This window comes from Tyto alba, unplaced genomic scaffold (genome assembly GCF_018691265.1).
Source record: "Tyto alba isolate M040663 unplaced genomic scaffold, T.alba_DEE_v4.0 Super-Scaffold_1, whole genome shotgun sequence".
Classification (NCBI taxonomy): Eukaryota; Metazoa; Chordata; class Aves; order Strigiformes; family Tytonidae; genus Tyto; species Tyto alba.
In genome coordinates, this window is record NW_024881261.1 from 36082460 (window position 1) to 36100901 (window position 18442).

At 37.0% G+C, this 18442-nt stretch overlaps 1 protein-coding gene across 1 annotated transcript in view; it reads right to left on the reverse strand.

Moving 5' to 3' along the window:
* CTNNA3 (catenin alpha 3) overlaps positions 1 to 18442 on the reverse strand; it is a 519632-nt gene that overhangs the window by 387919 nt on the left and 113271 nt on the right. The window contains exon 7 of the mRNA XM_032994547.2: positions 11315 to 11518. Within this exon, the coding sequence (XP_032850438.1) occupies positions 11315 to 11518 (204 nt within the window). The remainder of the gene's footprint in view (positions 1 to 11314; positions 11519 to 18442) is intronic.

Genomic DNA, 18442 nt, shown 5'->3' on the forward strand with positions numbered 1-18442 from the left:
AATTATTATATTTATTTTCTTCTGTTTATGTGGAATTCAAATTGATTTTTATACTTCATTTCTACTACAAAAAGCTAAATATATTCAGTAAGAGAATGGAGGGAAGGAATCTTTTACCAGTTATCTCCTTTCACAAATTTATAATTCCTTCTATACAATAATAAGGTTTGGAAAAAAATTAGAAACATCATTACTTGATAGAAAAGACAAACCTATATTATTCCTTGGTATAGCCCCTAGTTAAGTAGCTGGTCTATCCTTTCCTTCCATCTTCGTACAAATTTTCTTTTATTTTTGCTACTGATAATGAAACTATGGTTAAAAATTTAGGATAACCTAAAATAGCAACGATTTTTCAGTAAATAAAGTGAATTATTCTAATTATTCCATTTAATATATTCTACTAAGCATTGCAGCTGTCTGATATGAGACACTTTCTTCATATACTCAAACAAAAAGAAAGCGTGCCAGTTGGCAACACAGGCTTAGAAAACAACCACGAGAAGCAGTTCTTGAGAAATGCTGATCTTGACAGGACTTTATTTTTTTACTTATTACAACAGCAGGGGTTGGCTTGAAGGTTTACTTTTCCAGCCTTCTGATCATACATATTGGTCACAAATGCAATGATACAAAAGAAAATTATTATTTTTTAATTTTTAGTTTACTAAGAAAAAGAAGAGTAGCACATCAGGCAGAGAAACAACTGAAAATTAATCCACTGAAATGAAAGTTAAAATAAAAACGAAGTGCCAATAAATGCTGTTTATGACCACAAAGACCTGCTTTTGTTCTTTAAACCATGTTTTGATTTTCTTTTCAGAAAGAAAATGGAAATACGGAATTTGGATTTAGATGCTCAGGTCCCCAAACTCTTTTAAATCATTGTTTTGAGATCTGGCTGAATAATAAAGGCAAATCATTAGAATTTTTTATGCAACACTTTTATGATACAGTACTGATTTCATCAAAAGTGATCATAAGCTACTACACATAAAACTTCATTGTTCATTCCTCATAGAAGAGATCAATAGAAGTTAAGCAAGAAATTAAGTTGAAAAGCCAGTTGAAAACTGTGCAGGTATCTCCATTTCTACCAAAAAGAAGTTACATCTGGTTCTATAAATTAAGAACTGCAGCATCTCCTAGGTTGCTGGCATACAAATACTTCAAATCTGAGGAATTACAAGAAAAAGCATTTGTTTTTAGCCACACACTCGACCTCAACACTCTGGCTGATGAAACTCATAGGGAGAGCCTTTAATCAATCACTTCCCAAATGATTTCTTACAAGGAATTCAAGATGTCATTCTAACCTTTGTTTTATATAGAGGATTAACTACCACAACTTAATTTAGTAACTACTCGCCCTTTCACCACCTCAAGATTGCCAGAGATTACTCAAATTAAACTTTCTTTTTACTACTTCACTCTATGTAATTTCTTGTCCATCATCAACAGAGTATCTTTCTGTCTTCCATTAGTTAATAATGGGATTTAATTTATATTAAAAGAAGCAGACAAGGACATCCAGGATGTTGCACAGTCTTTGGAATTTATTCAAATGTTCAGAATCACTGACTCCACATATTAAAGTCAGCAGAGACATCTGGATATCATCCAGTCGAATCCACTGCTCAAAGCACGGTCAAGTACAGCCATGTTCGTTTGGGGTTTGGATGGGAACTCCACAACATCCCTGGGAAACCTGTTGTAGTGTCCAACCACCCTCACAACAAAAAAAGCTGCTTCTTGCTTAAATTAAATTTCCTGTATTTCAGTCCGTGCCCACCCTCTCTTGTCCTGTCACTAGGAACCCCGTAGATGTGTCTAGCTTTATGTTCCTTAGTCCCTCCCATCAGATATCTGTACACACTGGTAAGATCTCCTTGGAGCCTTCTCTTCTCCAGGCTGAACAATCCCAGCTCTCTCAGCCTCTCCTTGTATGATCAGCACTCCAAAGCCTTAACCAGCTTCACAGCACTCTGCTGGACTCCCTCCAGTATAGCTGTGTCTCTTTTGTACTGGGGAACCCAGCACTGAACACAGCACCCCAGACGTGTCTCACCAGAGCTCAGTAAAGGCAAAGGATCCCCCTCCTTGACTTGCTGGCTATGCTCTTCCTAACACAGCCCAGGAGGCTGTGGACCTTTGCTGGAAGAGCATATTGCTGGCTCATGGCCAACTTGGTGTAGGACTTGACTTTTCCCTTTGTTGAACTTCATAAGGTTCCTTGTCAGCCCTTTTCTCCTGCCTGTTGAGGGCCCTCGAAAGGGCAGCACAACCAGCTGGTGCATGAGCCGTTCCTCCCAGTTCTGTATTATCCGCAAGCGTGCCAACAGTGCACTCTCCCATCATCCAGGGCATTCATGGGTTAAACAGTACTGGACCCAGTATTGATCCCAGGGGTATACCACTAGTTATTGGCTTTCAGCTGGATTCTGTGCTGCTGATCCCAACCTTTGAGAACAGCACTTGAACCGGTTTTGAGCCCAACTCACGGTCAACTGATAGAGAACACAGTTCATCAGCTTGTGTTAGGGGAGCCACTGTCAGAAGTCTGACCAAAGTCAAGTTAAACAACATCCTGCATGCTATCACCCTGTAAAAGTGTTTAAAGATTGCACAGAGATATTTGGGGTAGCGTAGGTTACATACAGAGCAATCAAGGGTTTAAGAGAAGATTGCAAGGCATTTGGGATTTGTTTAGAAAAAAAAAAACAATTCTTTCATTAAAAAGTTGGATTTGGTCTTCGTTTGTCTGCAATACCAATATTCTATTAAGAGTTCCCTAAACTACCAATGATCTTTTTAATAAAAATTGTTACATAAACAATAAGTAAATACCTTTTAATCTGAAACATAATACAATTTATAAATATATTTGGACAACAAAAATCAGCTGTCCTATACAGAGGATAAAAAATAAGGCAAATGCCTTCTGAGACACCAGTCTTCAGTAGTGTTCCCAGAAATGGCATACTAACATTTAGAAAAAATGATCAGGCTTTAACATCCTTCAGAAAATAGGAAACTGGTCAAGAAAAACCTCATATAATGACAACCATTTTCCATAAACTGTAAAAAGAAAAAAAAACCTTGTGAATTAAGCAGTTAGGTAGATGTTAACAAATACTTTTAGATTTATTTATAATGCTTGTTTATTACATAATCAAGGATTTATTTAATCTTGGAGAGAGAAAAATGCTACTTTCTTGAAGGTTCCCTGAAAACAATTATTCTTCAGCAACCCAATATATTCCCAGTCCTGTCAGGTATACCACATACAAATTGCTGAGTATTGTACTGAATCATCCTCTACAGAGCCATGAGCCGCTCATCACGCTACATTACTTCAATGCAAGCCTTAAGTTAAGATCCGATTAATCCTGAAATAGCTTGGCTCAGAACCGTTAAATGAAAAACAGGGCTTAAGAACAGAAAATCTTCCATTATCTTTCTCTAGCTCATGTGCATAGAACCCAGTTTATTGCAAATTCTGTAAGACCATCTATAATCAGGTGAATTTAACTGCAGCTTATTTTTCAACTATAAATCTATTTGAGGAATTCACTAGACTACTTTTGTCTTTTAAGCACACTAAAAATCTTCTTCCTGAATAGTTCATATCTAATTTCCCTATAAAACTAAATGTTTGACGAAAAGTTAACATTTAGAAGAGTAATTTTCAATTACACATGCTGCATATAAAAATGTAAGAAAACCCACTGCAGGAGTGTTCAAAGTCAACTGAACTAAGTACTCGTCCAATGTCAACAACAGAACTATGAAAACTACGGGTTTTCCTGCAAAAAATGCCAGCATAATATGTCATATGGGCATACCAATTTTATTGGAATAAATGTTTTGTTCTGTTTAAAAAAAAAATACTCAATAAAGTAATTTTAAAAAACCCTGAATAAGAAAAATTTGAGTGTCACTTTCCACCCGCACAACACACAGAAATTTTTATAGTTTAAATTTTGCTATACCCAACTTCCAAACTTCTCTGGAAAAGCAGATCTTTAAAATGTTTGAATATGAAGAGAACAGCGAAGTAAGAACATCTGAAACCATTCCTTTTACAAAATGATGTGAATGCAGTCTGTTCAAGTTTCTATACAGAAACACAGAAAAACAGGATTTCAATAAATCAGTTAGTTCCACCACTTGCATGAATAACCAACAGCTATTCTGTCCTTGAAGACTTTAACAAGGAATACCGTTGAACACCCTGCTTAGTCTAGTCTACCAAGTTTGGGCTCACTTCTTCAACCAGAGAGCAACTGCATGGAACTTTACAAGATATATATTAGTGAAAGAAAGTGGAAGTAACCAAGGGCAAGTCGACCATCCCCTATTCTTAGCTCCCTAGATGTCACTGGCAACAATATGGAACATCTGATACTGAAGTATAGTACTGAACAAACAACATACTTAACATAACTCTGAACAGTTGCTGTGATCTTCAGCTGTGTCATATATGATTATCTGGAATAATTTTCATTATATGAAGAAAGTTAGAGATACCTCAAGCTAAATACATAAAGGTAGAAAGCTGTATGTGAAAATGCATTTCTTTAGTCATAGCTTTTAGATTCCTTAATGAGATGACTTATCAATTTTACAGATTCACAGTATCATGTAGCCACAGAGACAATTTCACTGAAAGCTACAATCAAACCACATTTTGGAGCTCTGTAAAAAGATGTACATGCCTTCATAAAACTGGTAAATTCCTTCCAGCAGTTTCACCATCAACAAAAACAACAAAAAAGGACAAACAATGTGAAGGTGGTAAATTACACATATTTAGACATGTATCAAAACAGGATCTGTGAACTCATCATCATACTTCTGATATCTGGCAAGAGGGTCCCTTACAGCAAAATTTTAACACACATCAGCATAGCAGTTTCCTACAGAAGAGCGAACAGTAACTAGCAGGTACTGAGATTAAAAGGTTTCTGGTTTTAAGTCATGAAAAATGTATTCATGAAGGAAATTATACATTCCAAATACATTTTCAGCATACTATCAAAAAATATTCATATTAGGATGTTCACTATACCTCCATGCCAAAAGAGAAGTGCAAATTAGCCCCCAAGTAATGAAAGTTAAAAAGTGGTAAACACTATGTTTTCTGAAATAGCCTGTGTTCTCTGAAGCCCGTCTGACAGGAACAGTTTAGGCGAACCCTTACAAGAATGGAGAACAGACACTTTACAATAAAGAGCTGGAGCAGACTGAAAGGTCTCTGGAGCTTTTTCACAACTTCGGTTGTTTGATTCATGCAATGTAAATTTTCTCTGGTAAGAGATACCATTTTGTGCCCTAATTTCTTGTTTATGGAGTACCAGTCTTCATATACATATTATTAATCATCAGTAATCAACTCTTCTGCAGCTATAGCACATGGATAATTAAGGGAGAATAGCCCCAAAAGATGCAAGTATCTAACAAAGATGACCAGGCAATCACTTAAATTAAAAAGGGAATGTTTCGTAATTTTAAGCTGAATGTAATGTTTTCTTCAATCTGAAATAAGTCTTTTGGAGGAATTCTTGCCATTTCCAAGTACCAAAAATGTTCCACCTGAGCACTGAAATGAAAAATCCACTGCTCAGAGCAAGATTAAGTAGCTTAAATGCAAGATACACTGCACCACTCTGATGATAGACCAAGGTGTCTTGTCTTCCCTCTATCCAGGGAAGCGTTAAAAGTCTTCATCAGGAAACCATAAAGCACAAGTAACATGAAGTTTGAGGTACCTGTAAGCTTGAGGTATCTATATGTCCTTCCACTCTAAAAGAGTAAGAATGGCAATAAAATACCACACAAAATGTTACCAGTCACGTGCAGTCTCTACATAGAGAGAGTGGGTCAGATCTTAAGCTGTTGTACAGATGTAAAGCAAGGCATTAGCACTCCACAGGACTCAAATTTATACATTGAAACAAACAGTAAGGCCCAGAACCATGCCATCAATAAAGACTCATGGTTTTCCATCCATTTTCTGGTTTTGAATTTCCAATGCTCAGGTTATAGTAAGTGAACAACAATTACAATTTGCAATCTGGACAGACACAACCTCACAAGTCCCAGCTATCCACTGCATCACGTTTCCCGCAGTTGGGCCTTCCCCATGGCTACAGAGGGCTCTGTACTGCAGAGCTTCTCCTTAAAGGGCTCAGCACAGTCCAGCTCATGCCCCGTCTCAGGTGTCCCTCTACTTTCAGGTATCCTAGCTCCTAGTCTCATCCTCACAGCATTGCAGTTTATGTCCTCAGATCCAAGTATGTCTCATATCCAGAAGTTGTGATCACAAACCTGCGGTTTCACAGAACCTTCACGGAACCCAAGAACATAAAGCTCCAGCAGCTGCATTTCAATGTGATTCAAGTATGCTCTACATGCAATACAGGTGCTTCACTATCTGCCACCAATTACTTCATCTCCCTTGCAGCACCATTCCTGGAGTGGTCCGATGCTGTCTGCCACAAAGCAGATGAGATTTATAGTCAGCCTCAGCTTGGCCTGCCCTTAGGCTACATGGATGGTCAGGGCCTGATTACCCATACCCTAGATATGTAACGTAAGTAAGTAGAATGTGGTCAACTTCAGATCATTTCCTGATCTGGCCTCAAGGTAAAATGTATCCTTAGTCTCCTCCCATTTTCTTAAGTTGTCTCCTTAAGAGACTGAAAACCACGGCTGGTGTGAGAAGGTATGGTTTGGCTCTGCTCCATGTCACACTCAGTACAGCAGTGCCACACACGTGCTAGTGCTGCTTGCTGTACCACAGCTATAACCGCCACCACCTGTGGCACAAGGACCACAGAACAGAAGGTTGGAAGGGACCTCAAGGATCATCTCGTCCAACATGTCTTGGCAAAAGCCTGGTCTAGACAAGGTGGCCCAGCACTGTACAGGGACAATCAGAACTGCAGACTACATTACTGAGTTGCTACTAGTTTGCAGTCACACATTTCTGTGAGTTGTGCGTGAAATATTCTGTGTTGATATTTTTAACACAAGAAATTATTCTGTGCCACTGACACATTTTTCAAATCTGTATGAAGGTGGGCAATGTATTTTGAAAGAACAGAAGAATACTCGTTTTATAAATATATTTTCAGATCTCAATATTTCAGATTTTCTTTTGAAACTATTTTTAAGGATAGAAGACTTGAAAACATATCAAAACTTTGAAAATTACAATGAAAATGCAAACTATTTTACTGGCATTATTTGACCCAGAAACTTCGGTAATTTTCAAGTAAAAACCTAGTTAAGAAACTGAAGTTTTAAAATACACAACAAGAAAGAACGAAATCACAACCTATCAATAAAGTATACCAGCCCAGCACGCATAACCAATATCCAATCAATATCCAGAAGAAGGTGAGAAACTAATACAGCTCAAATATCACAAAACAACATACCAAAAGTAAGGAAACTTTAATTCAAGAAAGCAGCTATCATACCATCAGTATCTGACCTTTCTATACCAGCCTTTTTTCAGCCTTGCTTGAACAATCTAGTCAGTGATCTTTATTCAAACTCACATGTGGGTGAAGAATAATTATTCAGGCATACCCTCCCTATTTAACGAAGGCAGAGAAAGCAGTGCCTGCAATCATCCTAATTGCTGCTCACAACAGCCACTTTAACTCACACTCAATCACAACATTATTATCCCTTTTGATCACCCAGATAAGTGCATATCCCTATTGTAACTGGGAGTAAAAGCAGACAGAGAAATCAAGAAACATGGAGTTAGTATTGCTAATAACTTTCCATTTTAAAGGATGAGCAGAGACAAGACAAGAGCTTGTCATCAGGGAAATGCAAGTGCTTATTACTAGAACAAAATGATTGCTCCTACGGATACATTATTATCCACACACCATAGTATGATTTTGTCATGGATAAGCTATCCAAATTCACAGTAGTAATTCCTGTTATTTGATGTCCTGAAAAGGAAATATATCCCTTAACAATATATGTCTACGAGTAAAATTCAGAGAGAATAACAGTACACAAATAATTCCAAAATACAAGAAGAAAAATTGCTGCCTTTGAGTAGAATTATAAAGATATCTGCAATTTACTATATGTCTGAATTGCTTTGTGAACAGAAAAACTTAAAGCTTCTTGGAGACAGAGTGAGTCTTCATCAGTGTAGAGGATGTTTTGCTTAACTTTCCATTGTATCACTCCACTGTAATATAGCCTCTGTGAAAAACAGCCACTTACAGAAAATGCAGTATCTGCTGAAAAGATGTTTTTCCCAGCTGGCCATAAAAACTCTAAATTTTATCACTGACACCAACAGGTCCTTGATTTTGCTTGATGTCCTTAAGGCTTATTAGAGACTTAGAATAATTGAGGGAAAAAAAAAAAAAAAAAGTAGAATAAATTTAGGAACCACAAAAGCTATATTCCTTGTAGTGTTTCAAATAGTTACGGCTAAATCATAAGTTCCTGTACATTTGTTTAGGCACTGAGGGCTAGTTTCAAAGAAACAGACATTGTAGAATTTACATAACATTTCGGCACTCGGGTCCTTGGCAATGATCATGTCAAAGCTAAACACTTACCAGGAACGCCATGTCTACCACCAGCACCAGACCCTGGGGCTTTAGAGGTACACTGGATGTTACCAGTGTCTCTGCAGCTCATACAGCTTCCTGGCAAACCAGCTGCTAGAGAAGGATCTGCGAAGGTGGCACTTACTGTGTGTGGTGTCTCTGAAACAGTGCAGCTCCCACTAGCAACACTCAGATAGGAAGAAGCCTTAATAAAAGTAATCAAACCAGAAAAAAAATCTTTCAAGCAGCTGACTACTACAACTCATGAGAGTGAAAAGGACTGAAATGACAGTGGGTAGGCTATGTTTTGTGAGCCATACATCAGGACGAAGACGGGAGCAAAAGCATGCTCTTTGTGGATAGCAGGTCAGGAAAATGTTCCTCTCTTACGTACAAGCTGTGGTGCACAGCCTCTGTGCCTCACTCCGGGCACAGGGCACAAACACACCATGAGAACATACATGTAAACTCTCATGAAGTATTATGTACACAGTGTGACTGACCGTGGAGTACAACAGTGTTCCCAAGGAAAGGAAGGGAATCACATCCTAGTCCTTTAATAGTACTATGTTAACAAATGGCTGGCATAATTTTTATACCTCATTCAATTCACAGTCTTAGCTTATTAAAGTTATTAACAGAAGAGCCCAGAAGACAGTGATATATCAGCACTGCCTCCTGGATCCATCATCTACTCTTCAGTGAGTTGTGAAATGAAGTAACTGACACCTGATAATCTTCTCATTGCAAAACTTATTTAATCCAGTCTCAGTAATAGCCATAAATGATTCTTGGTGAGAGTTTTTCCATTGAGATCAATATTAATTCTATGGGCAGATCAGGAGCACAAAAAGACACTGAAAACTTTAAATTCGCTCCTGTCATTCAACTCTAGTATAACACTTCATAGGCCGTTAAATTTTTTGTATTTCTTCCTTTCTGATTCCCTCCTCATCTTTGCCATCTTGTGCAGACACTGTGTTCTGCAGAAAATCATATGACACTTTCCCTTTTTGCCATATTTAAATAGCTGCTTCCTGACTTTCTCAAGTCAGTGGTTTATGTATTCTTCTTTTCCCCTCAGTCTGCATTATGTAACCCTAATACCATGATTATTTCTGAAACAGAAAAGATAATCACAGTTTCAAGAGTCCAAGAATTTAAGACCATTTGACTTACCATCATGTAGTTTTATTCCTGCAAGACATAGAATTCCCGTAAAGAATTCTTGTGACAAACCTACAGTGGTCTTTTGGACTAATATGAGTTGCTATACACCACATCTGCGTCCTCTGGCTACTACAGGCTGGAATCATAGAATCATTTATGTTGACGTTTAAGATCATCAAGTCCAACCATTAAAGGCTGATGCCTTTCCTTATTAAACTTTCAGCCATTTAACAGCAAACCTGATCCACTGTAGAACAGATCACAATAGATATCTGGCAGAAGAACATATCAAATACTAACATTCACAGCTATTCAGAGCTAAAGGAATGTCACACTGCTAACTCACGTGTAAAGCACTACCAGAGAGGTTCAAGAATTATGCTGCATTCAACAGAAACTGCAGCTAGATTTTGAGTAAATATATGAAAACATCTTTATCTGGTATAGGGACTGAATGAGCAACTTGAATTCACAGAAAATGAAATAAATCAGCTGTAAATTTCACCTGCCCCCAATAAAGAAAAAAATTACAATATCTGTGAAATGACAAAACATCTGATATGTATAGATTATCTTAGCCTCTATACCTCATTATCCTAATGACAATAAGACAAAGAAAAACTCATTAGAACAGTTTTTGACTGGGTTAACTAGTATGACTTACAGAACAGGAAGGAATTTCAGCTTCCCAAAAAAGAAACAAATAGCTGTATCACACAATTATCCTCTCAATGTGCTTGATGAATCATCTTTAAGTATCTTTAGATAAGAACAGTATGCCTACAGCAAATGTTTCCAGAGGAAATGCATGGAATTAATACTGTGTACTCATATTAATAGTACGTGTCTCTCTACTGCTTTATCATTTAACTGCCAGACATAAGAAGTGCCAAATCCATTCTTTAAATCTAATAGTTGTTTTTAAAACACAACCAAACTATATTCCTTTTCAAAAATTCACAGATGAATTTGCCTAGAAGTATGCCAGAGAACTAGATTTATGGCTTTAGCAAACAGTCCTAGCTTTCTAATTTAGCAAAACTAAGTAATTTTTATATTTGTAACTTGGTGCTCTTACACAGATCAAAGGTAGTGGTGTGAACGCTCTACTCTAAAATGATACAGAATACTTACATTTAAACAAATGATTATTTAAATTGTTGCATTCTACAGGATCAGAGATTACATTTTAAAACTCTGGTCTAGGAAGAGACATTAAGAAGAAACTCTTGTTGCTAGTATATGAAGGTTTATGTCTGTTCTGTACTAGTGACAGTTCACAACAAGCATAAAATAACCTGTACACTGTATATGTAATACAGCATTTTCCACAGACTGTATGATATAATAAAAACCATACTCACTCTTGAGATCTGCATTTAGCTTTTTCTTAGATTTATGTAGAAAAACGTTCCTTTCAACCTTGTAAATAGCATGTTGAGAAATACAGGTTAAACTCTAATTTACACCAATTATAGGTTAAATCGTAATACACACTAAAACAGGCTTTGAAATAGACATTTAAAAAAGAAACAAGTGTGGTTACCTACATTGTTTATGTATTCAGAAAGCAGGTCTTGGAGAGCTTGGCGAATAGCATTGCATTCAGCAATGATGCGTTCTCGATGAAAATCACGTGTGCAGGAAGAATCAGCTAGCAAAGCCGCTCCACTGATAATAGCTTCCAGACGTTTCTCTAGTGATGGCCTTATTTTCTCTTCATTCACTACATGAGGATCCAGGATAATTAAATTCTGGAAAACAATAGGAGTACAAGTAAGAAAAGACAGCCCAAATAAGTTGTTGCTTTATTTTTCACTTGCAGTGACATTATGCTTCCTTGACTTGCAACTAACCCTCTGCCCTTAGGTATCCAAAATACTTGTGACCATGGCAGACTCCGCTTTTCCTGGTGGGGCTGTGCATACAGGTCATTTTCAGACAAAGCCAAGTTCTCTCTGCCATTCAGTTCTCCCTAGTTTTAAGCCAATATCCATGTTATCAAATCCTACTGGCCTGGACCCAGCTAAGACAGCAGCAGAGCTTTCTGGCCAGAGCTGGTTTACACCTAAGCAGCTCACAGAACAAGTAAACCAAGATCTCATCTACCTGCAAGCCGTACTGACATATTCTGACTACAACTACCTTGTCTCTGAGTCCTTCCTCTGTTTCCTACTTCTGCTTCATGAGATTCAAGATTTTCATCCTCGGGTTCAGTCTATCCTACACCTGTATCTGGCATTTCCTCTTGTACAAGGCATTTCACTTCTGGAAACAGAAATGCCATTTGTCTGCCTTTATAAACACGCATGCATTCTTATCACTGTGGTATCTACTCGGTCTGTCAATTTTCACTACATCCTACTCTACAATGAAAAGCTATCAACCCTATTTCATAAGCAAAGAATGGAGAACCAGACTGCCAGGTTCATGGCCATACAAAAGGTATGTTTTAAAACAGGCAACTGCATGCCATCTTCCCAAATTCTCAGCCAGCATTGTTTCCTTCTCTTCAAGTTTTGTCACTGCAGTTGTAAAAAAAGTATTGCTTCTTTCAAACTGTTTCGTGTGTCTGTCTGCACTTCCTGCGCATTATCTGTCTTCCTTATCCTCCTCCCATACAAGTGGGCCTGTCCTGTATATTTACCTCATAAATTCCTGAAAAGAAGATATGTATCTTATACAAAGTTTGTAATGTCTACGTACAATTATGACAGTGTAGGAGTTTACTACTTAGTAATATTCCATGGTTTATCTAAGCATTGTCTGTGTCACAGCTTCGTTTGAAAGAGGGGTTCAACGCCTCCAAGACACAGTATTTCAGAGATCAGAGGACCTCTGGTGTTAACACAAAAACAGCAGTGCTAGCTCACAGCTGAGAGTGTTAAATCAGATTACATGAGCAGTCTAGTTCTGTTGATTTTTAGTCTAATACAATCCTACACTGTGGCAGAAAGTCACTGCTGCTACCTTCAGCAGGCTGAATATGGGCAAAGACCAAAATAGTAGCTTTTGTTTAACAACTGCTTTTTCAAAGGACATAGATATAGGTGTCCTTTTGCTTTTCACTAGCTGGGGTAAACAAAAGCAGACAACTCTTTTGACATGATAGAATTAATTAGAATATTTGCTTGACATGCAAATGTAAAGAGAAATAAAAGGAGAGGTGATATTTTCATGAAATGTGGAAGTAGGTATATTTGATCTTCATCATTTCAAGAAATTCAGACTAGTAGTTTTTAATCTGAACAGCTGAAACAGTGTCATTATGGTCCAAATCATCAAGCCTATATTCCACCTAAATCCATTCACCTGTTACATCCATATGTGGTTCCAAGCTTTCAGAAGAAATATTAAACAAGAAAAATATGACGCGTGCTCTTAAGTGGAATTCAGGTCAGGTAAATCAGAACTTATCTGTGCTTATCCAGTATGTGCTGGACTACTTTTAAGCTGGAGACTTTTAATTATTTTTTCAATTTAGATTTATTATCACAGTTTCAGGTACTGTCTACCTTAGGCAATCCTACAAGTAGTGAAAGTGTTCTATTAGAACATCGTAAGATAAAAGCTGAAATAGCTAGGAAAGGGGACTTCAGTGACCTTGAAATTTTCTTGTTGGTTATTATTAACATTCTCATACATTTTAGGTGTGATTTAGTAAAAGGAAGACTTTGTTACATCTTCAATCCTCCCATCTTTTCTGAAATACACAAGAATGGTTTTGAGACAGCTGGGAGAATCTCCAAGAAAAACTAGAGAAAAATCAGACTTCACAAACTGAGTATTTCCAAGGGAAAACAGTGCTGGTTCTTTCTGCATTACGGTGTCATTCAGATGGAAGCGTGTATTTCCCAGCTTGCAGTTTCAGTGTAGGTTTCTAAACATTCCACCTTTGCTACTGCTCCATCGCCCTGAAGTCTTCCATCTCATTTAAAAGCATTCTAGTTATTTAAGTAGTCTCAGCACTTCAGCCCTATACTTGCTACCTGTTAACATACATAAAAATCAGTGGACAATAAACCTTCCTAAACAACCTCTAAGACCTTCTGGGGCTTAAAGTTCTAGGATTATGTTATGCTTTGTACCAGAAACTGGGACTATATGAATTCTAGTCCTCACATTTCCACAGACAATTACCAGAAAGAAAAGGTACTAGCGAATTTCTCTCTGTCTCCATGTTTTCTGTGTTGAATTTGGGGATTTTCATACCTCTGCAGAGTATCGCAAAAATCAGGACAGTGCTATTGCAATTTTCTGTTGTCCATTCTGAGAGACTAAAAAGTCTAAAACTAAGTTTATGGACTTGTTTCAGCAAGTGACAGAATAGACCATTAAAATGGTTTATGGGTCTATGTCGGGTGTTCATGTGCATCCACCAGATGAAACCATAGATTAAGTTAAAGTATTAACTATGTATTTCCAAACTCCTGGATTTTCTCAAACCAATCTTCACCTAACCAGATAAGCATAATATACTGAAAAGGAGTTTGTGTGCAAGCAAGAGGAAAAGAGCTTAAATATTTTGAAGATTAAAGACACAGACATCTGTATATCCGTAAAAGCAACATAACAACCATATTTCTATTAATTATTTCCTAATTGAAAGATGTAAAACATATGTTGATCATGGAAACGTTAATCTCGCATGCAACTTTGGAACCAAAGCCAAACTGGGATAGAACAATAATACACCCACTCACAGAGAAAAGGAAACAGTCAACTGCTTTCATCCTCTTTTGCAGAAGCAGAGAAGCTGGAGCTAGTTAAGAACAGCTTGGTAGTTACAAAAAAAAAAAAAAAAATCTGACTTTTGCCCTCTCCAAGAAAGAGATAAGAAAAGCTGAAATTTTGCCAGGGCCTGGCAGCCCCTGCCATGAAGGCTAACACTCAAAGAAAGGAAAGAGGACTTGGAAAAAATGAAGATGGCTTGCTCTTCTCAGAAATATCTTCATATACCATAACTTCTTGCTGGCAGCAGATGGTGCCAGACTTTCTCTCCCAAGCAACAGCATAGGAAATAATTTTGCTTTTTCAGGCAACTTCTTAATTACCAATGCCTAGAGTCAGGCTTGATAGGAGGAGTAATCCAGCTCTTAGTGTCATCAGAAGCCTTCCTACTGCATTAAAACATTAAAACTCTTGTGCTATTTACTGCAATAGCTACTTCCACAGAAGAAAGGAAATGTAGCTGAAGATAGTCTTCTGGAGGGGTGAAGGCAGTAAGATACCATTTGTTCACAAGGATAACTTAGAGACACATTAAGGGTACTAGTATAGGGCATCCATTTTTTCCTCATTTCTTCTCTTACCTGAGCTTCCTTACAACACTGAGATTATGGCTAAATGCAAAGGAAAACTGAAGCAAATGTACCTAGAGGCAAGCTAAGTTACTACGTGTCTCAAACACAATATGCATTGCAGGAAATTAGGGGAATGCAGCACAGGAAATTGTAAAGAAGTGGCAAGAAGTGCCATTAAGGACCCTGAAATGTAGGGGAAAATAACCCCTTTTAACTGACACCTGTCTAAGAATGCATAACTTCAAAAGTGGAATCAAACCAGTTTTCAGTAGTAGGAACTATGTTTTCCTGTATAGCAAGTGTTTAATGACTGCATTATCTAGGTCTTCATTACTTTGGCTATATCCAAAGACACATCAAAAATAAAAATTAAGAATCTTTGACCTTAATAACTAGTATACTAATACAGTTTTGGAAAAACTGCGTAAAACTAGTCACTGATGTTTAAATATTTACCTTATTAAAAAAAAAAAAAAAAAAAACAAACCTACCTTACACCCCATAGATTATTTCATACTAATCTTACACATGAAAGACTCCTCCACAGTGATCTAAGAATGACAAGGGAAGGCATTCTAAGATATAGTTGGTTTCCAGAGGTCAGGACACCCACTCCTGATGTGGAAGACAGGTATATTTGTGTTAGAAATTTGAAACTCTGTCTGCCTCATTCACATTACAGATTACAGTCCTTAATACTGAAGCGTTCTGTGGTAGCTCACCTCTGCTGGAGTTGTGCCACTCGGTCGCTATTCATGGGAGCAGCAACTTCACTGTTGTGCTCCTGTATCTCAAGTAATCACCCTCCACACTAGGCTATACATAGTCTTTATCCTAATGTAAAACACACCTGCCAAGCAGAATATTTAAGTGCTTCTACAGAAACAAACAGCTTCATCAATTGTGGAAAACTAAGGCTACAGTCAATTCCTCGTTTAGCTAGCAAAATGACTGCCTTCAAATCTCAGACCAAACAGGAGTAGAAATATCTTCCTTTAGGAGACAGTTTGTAGAAAGTTCATGCAAAGATGGACAAATAGCACTGGCAAAAAAGCTACTACAGTTCATCTCTAAACAAAACAAAACAAAACAACTCTAGGCAATCATAACCAGAAAAATATGATTTAAGATTCTGACCACAGACTAAACTCTTCAGGGAATTCCATCAAATATTTATGATCAGTACATCTACCCAGAAAAGACAATCCAATTTCCAACCAATCAGAAGACACCAGATAGGCAACAAGCAGTTTTGCAGTGTTGCTCTGACAGAGGTAAACAGTGGATAAGTACAGGAGTTCTTAAGCATAAGTGAGCATTTAAAAGGAGTTATCAGATCTCTATTTACTCCCTCACTGGTCTTCTGACCTGTGAAATTGAGGGATCATGGGTATCCAGAAGCCTGGTTATACTTCCTAACATTTTGGACTGATTTACGATATTTTGACATCTCATATGTAGTTGCTCTGCTAGACAGCCATGGTCATTAAAGGGCCACATTATCAGAGGAATATGCTGACAGAGTCAGACATGCAAGACCTGTATCATTTTGTGAGAAATCTCTTTACATTCAGAAGATGCAAGACCTATGAAAGGCCTTAGATAACCCCGCACCCACATGCTTTTTTAACACAGCTCTTAATATGCAATTAAATTTGTAATGTTACAATTTTCTATTTATTTATGACTGACATGGTAGTTATATGGAGCCTTTAAGAGGAATTCTTGAGAACCTACTGATTTAAGAGTTAGCTGCTATTTTACTGGTGGCTTCCTCACCTATAAATCTGTAATGACTTTCACACTGCCAGTGCTGGCAAAGGAAGAATGACATTGCAAAACATCTAGATACTAGATTGTTGGCTAAGCTCTGTGATACATTTCCACACTATAAACATTTAATGAGATTTGCTCCCAACAGACTATTTACTACATCAATCTATGTCACGGCACTGTATTTGCAAAGAGAAGATAGAGCAAAGGTTATTTCAGGTCCTTAGCCAATAGAACTTTCTACAAAGAAAGAAAAGTGCAACCATCTAATTCATAAAATCATTTTAAGAAGTTAAATGCTCCATAAATTGTGCTTTATCTAACTCACACAGCTTCAATTCCCATTTGTGTTACCTAGGTAAAAGTATATTCAAATCTCCATAAATAAATGGCTTTTTACAACAGTCAGACTTTTATGTTCTTATGTTTCTGAATAAAAACAAATTCACTCCATAGGACAATTTTTTCCATTTTGTGATTATAACAATTCTTAAATTTTTAAAAAATAATAAATTTAATTACATTTTTAAAAAATCGTTAAAATGCTACTGTTCACATACAGTCAGGATGAATTCATCTGCAGTCAGAAGACGGAATCCTTTTGCCAAACTTTGTTTGAAAATATTTGTAAATAAAACAGGTAAATACCAGCTCTCGTTTGAAGTTTGTCATTAATCATTTCATTGTAAAAAATCATGTATTACTCTTAAATGTTTCTTTTTTCTTTCATTTATTAGGAAAATATATTAGAAACTATAATTTTAAAACCTGGTATGAGAAGCAAGGAACGACAACATGTAACATGCAACTGTAGCCTGTTCCTTTGGGGAGACAAAATCTGTCAGATTCAACTTCGAGCATGACTGAGAGGTCTGTTTTGACCAATAACCTACCACTACAAGATTTGTGTCATATTTCAATGTATTTCTCTAATCTTTCATTGAAAATTTTAGACAAAATCTGTTACCATCAGTCATAACACCAATTCTCCTGAAAATATATCAACAATATTGGAGTTCTGAAACTAAAATCTGGTAAGTCCGAGAATTTACAACCAAAAAGACCCATACTTGAAAAAGTGTTTAGAAACTCTCATTCTTTATGATGATCTGAGCGTGCATCAGTTACATCAGATGAGGAGCACAGTCTGCAATCTCATTCACAGGAGGTCTTTTACTATTTTTGGCAGGACAGTGGAAAGTAACACTGGTAAGAGTCAGAGTAGCCCTGAGAAAAAGAGAAAGCTCCATACAAAATCTTAGGATCAGGTCAGGAGTAGAGAAAGAACTGACTTTTCTCCAAATATTTGCTTAAATAATGGAAGTAGAAATGTAGAATTTGTGAAAGCATATTGATTATGTCACTTTATTTAATGATAAGCAGAAAACTTAATTAGGTTTCTAAATCCTTCAATTATATAAATTACATAATGATCCCAATTACAAGTTTTGGAGTCAAGGACTACAACTTGCACTGCAGTAGTTCGAATGCAGTTGAGGTAGCAGTGATCATCATCATCTGAAAATCATTGTTATTTGTAAACTAAACTCATGGGTTCCACCCACTTATTCAAGGATATGTCTGGTCTTCATTGTTAGTGAC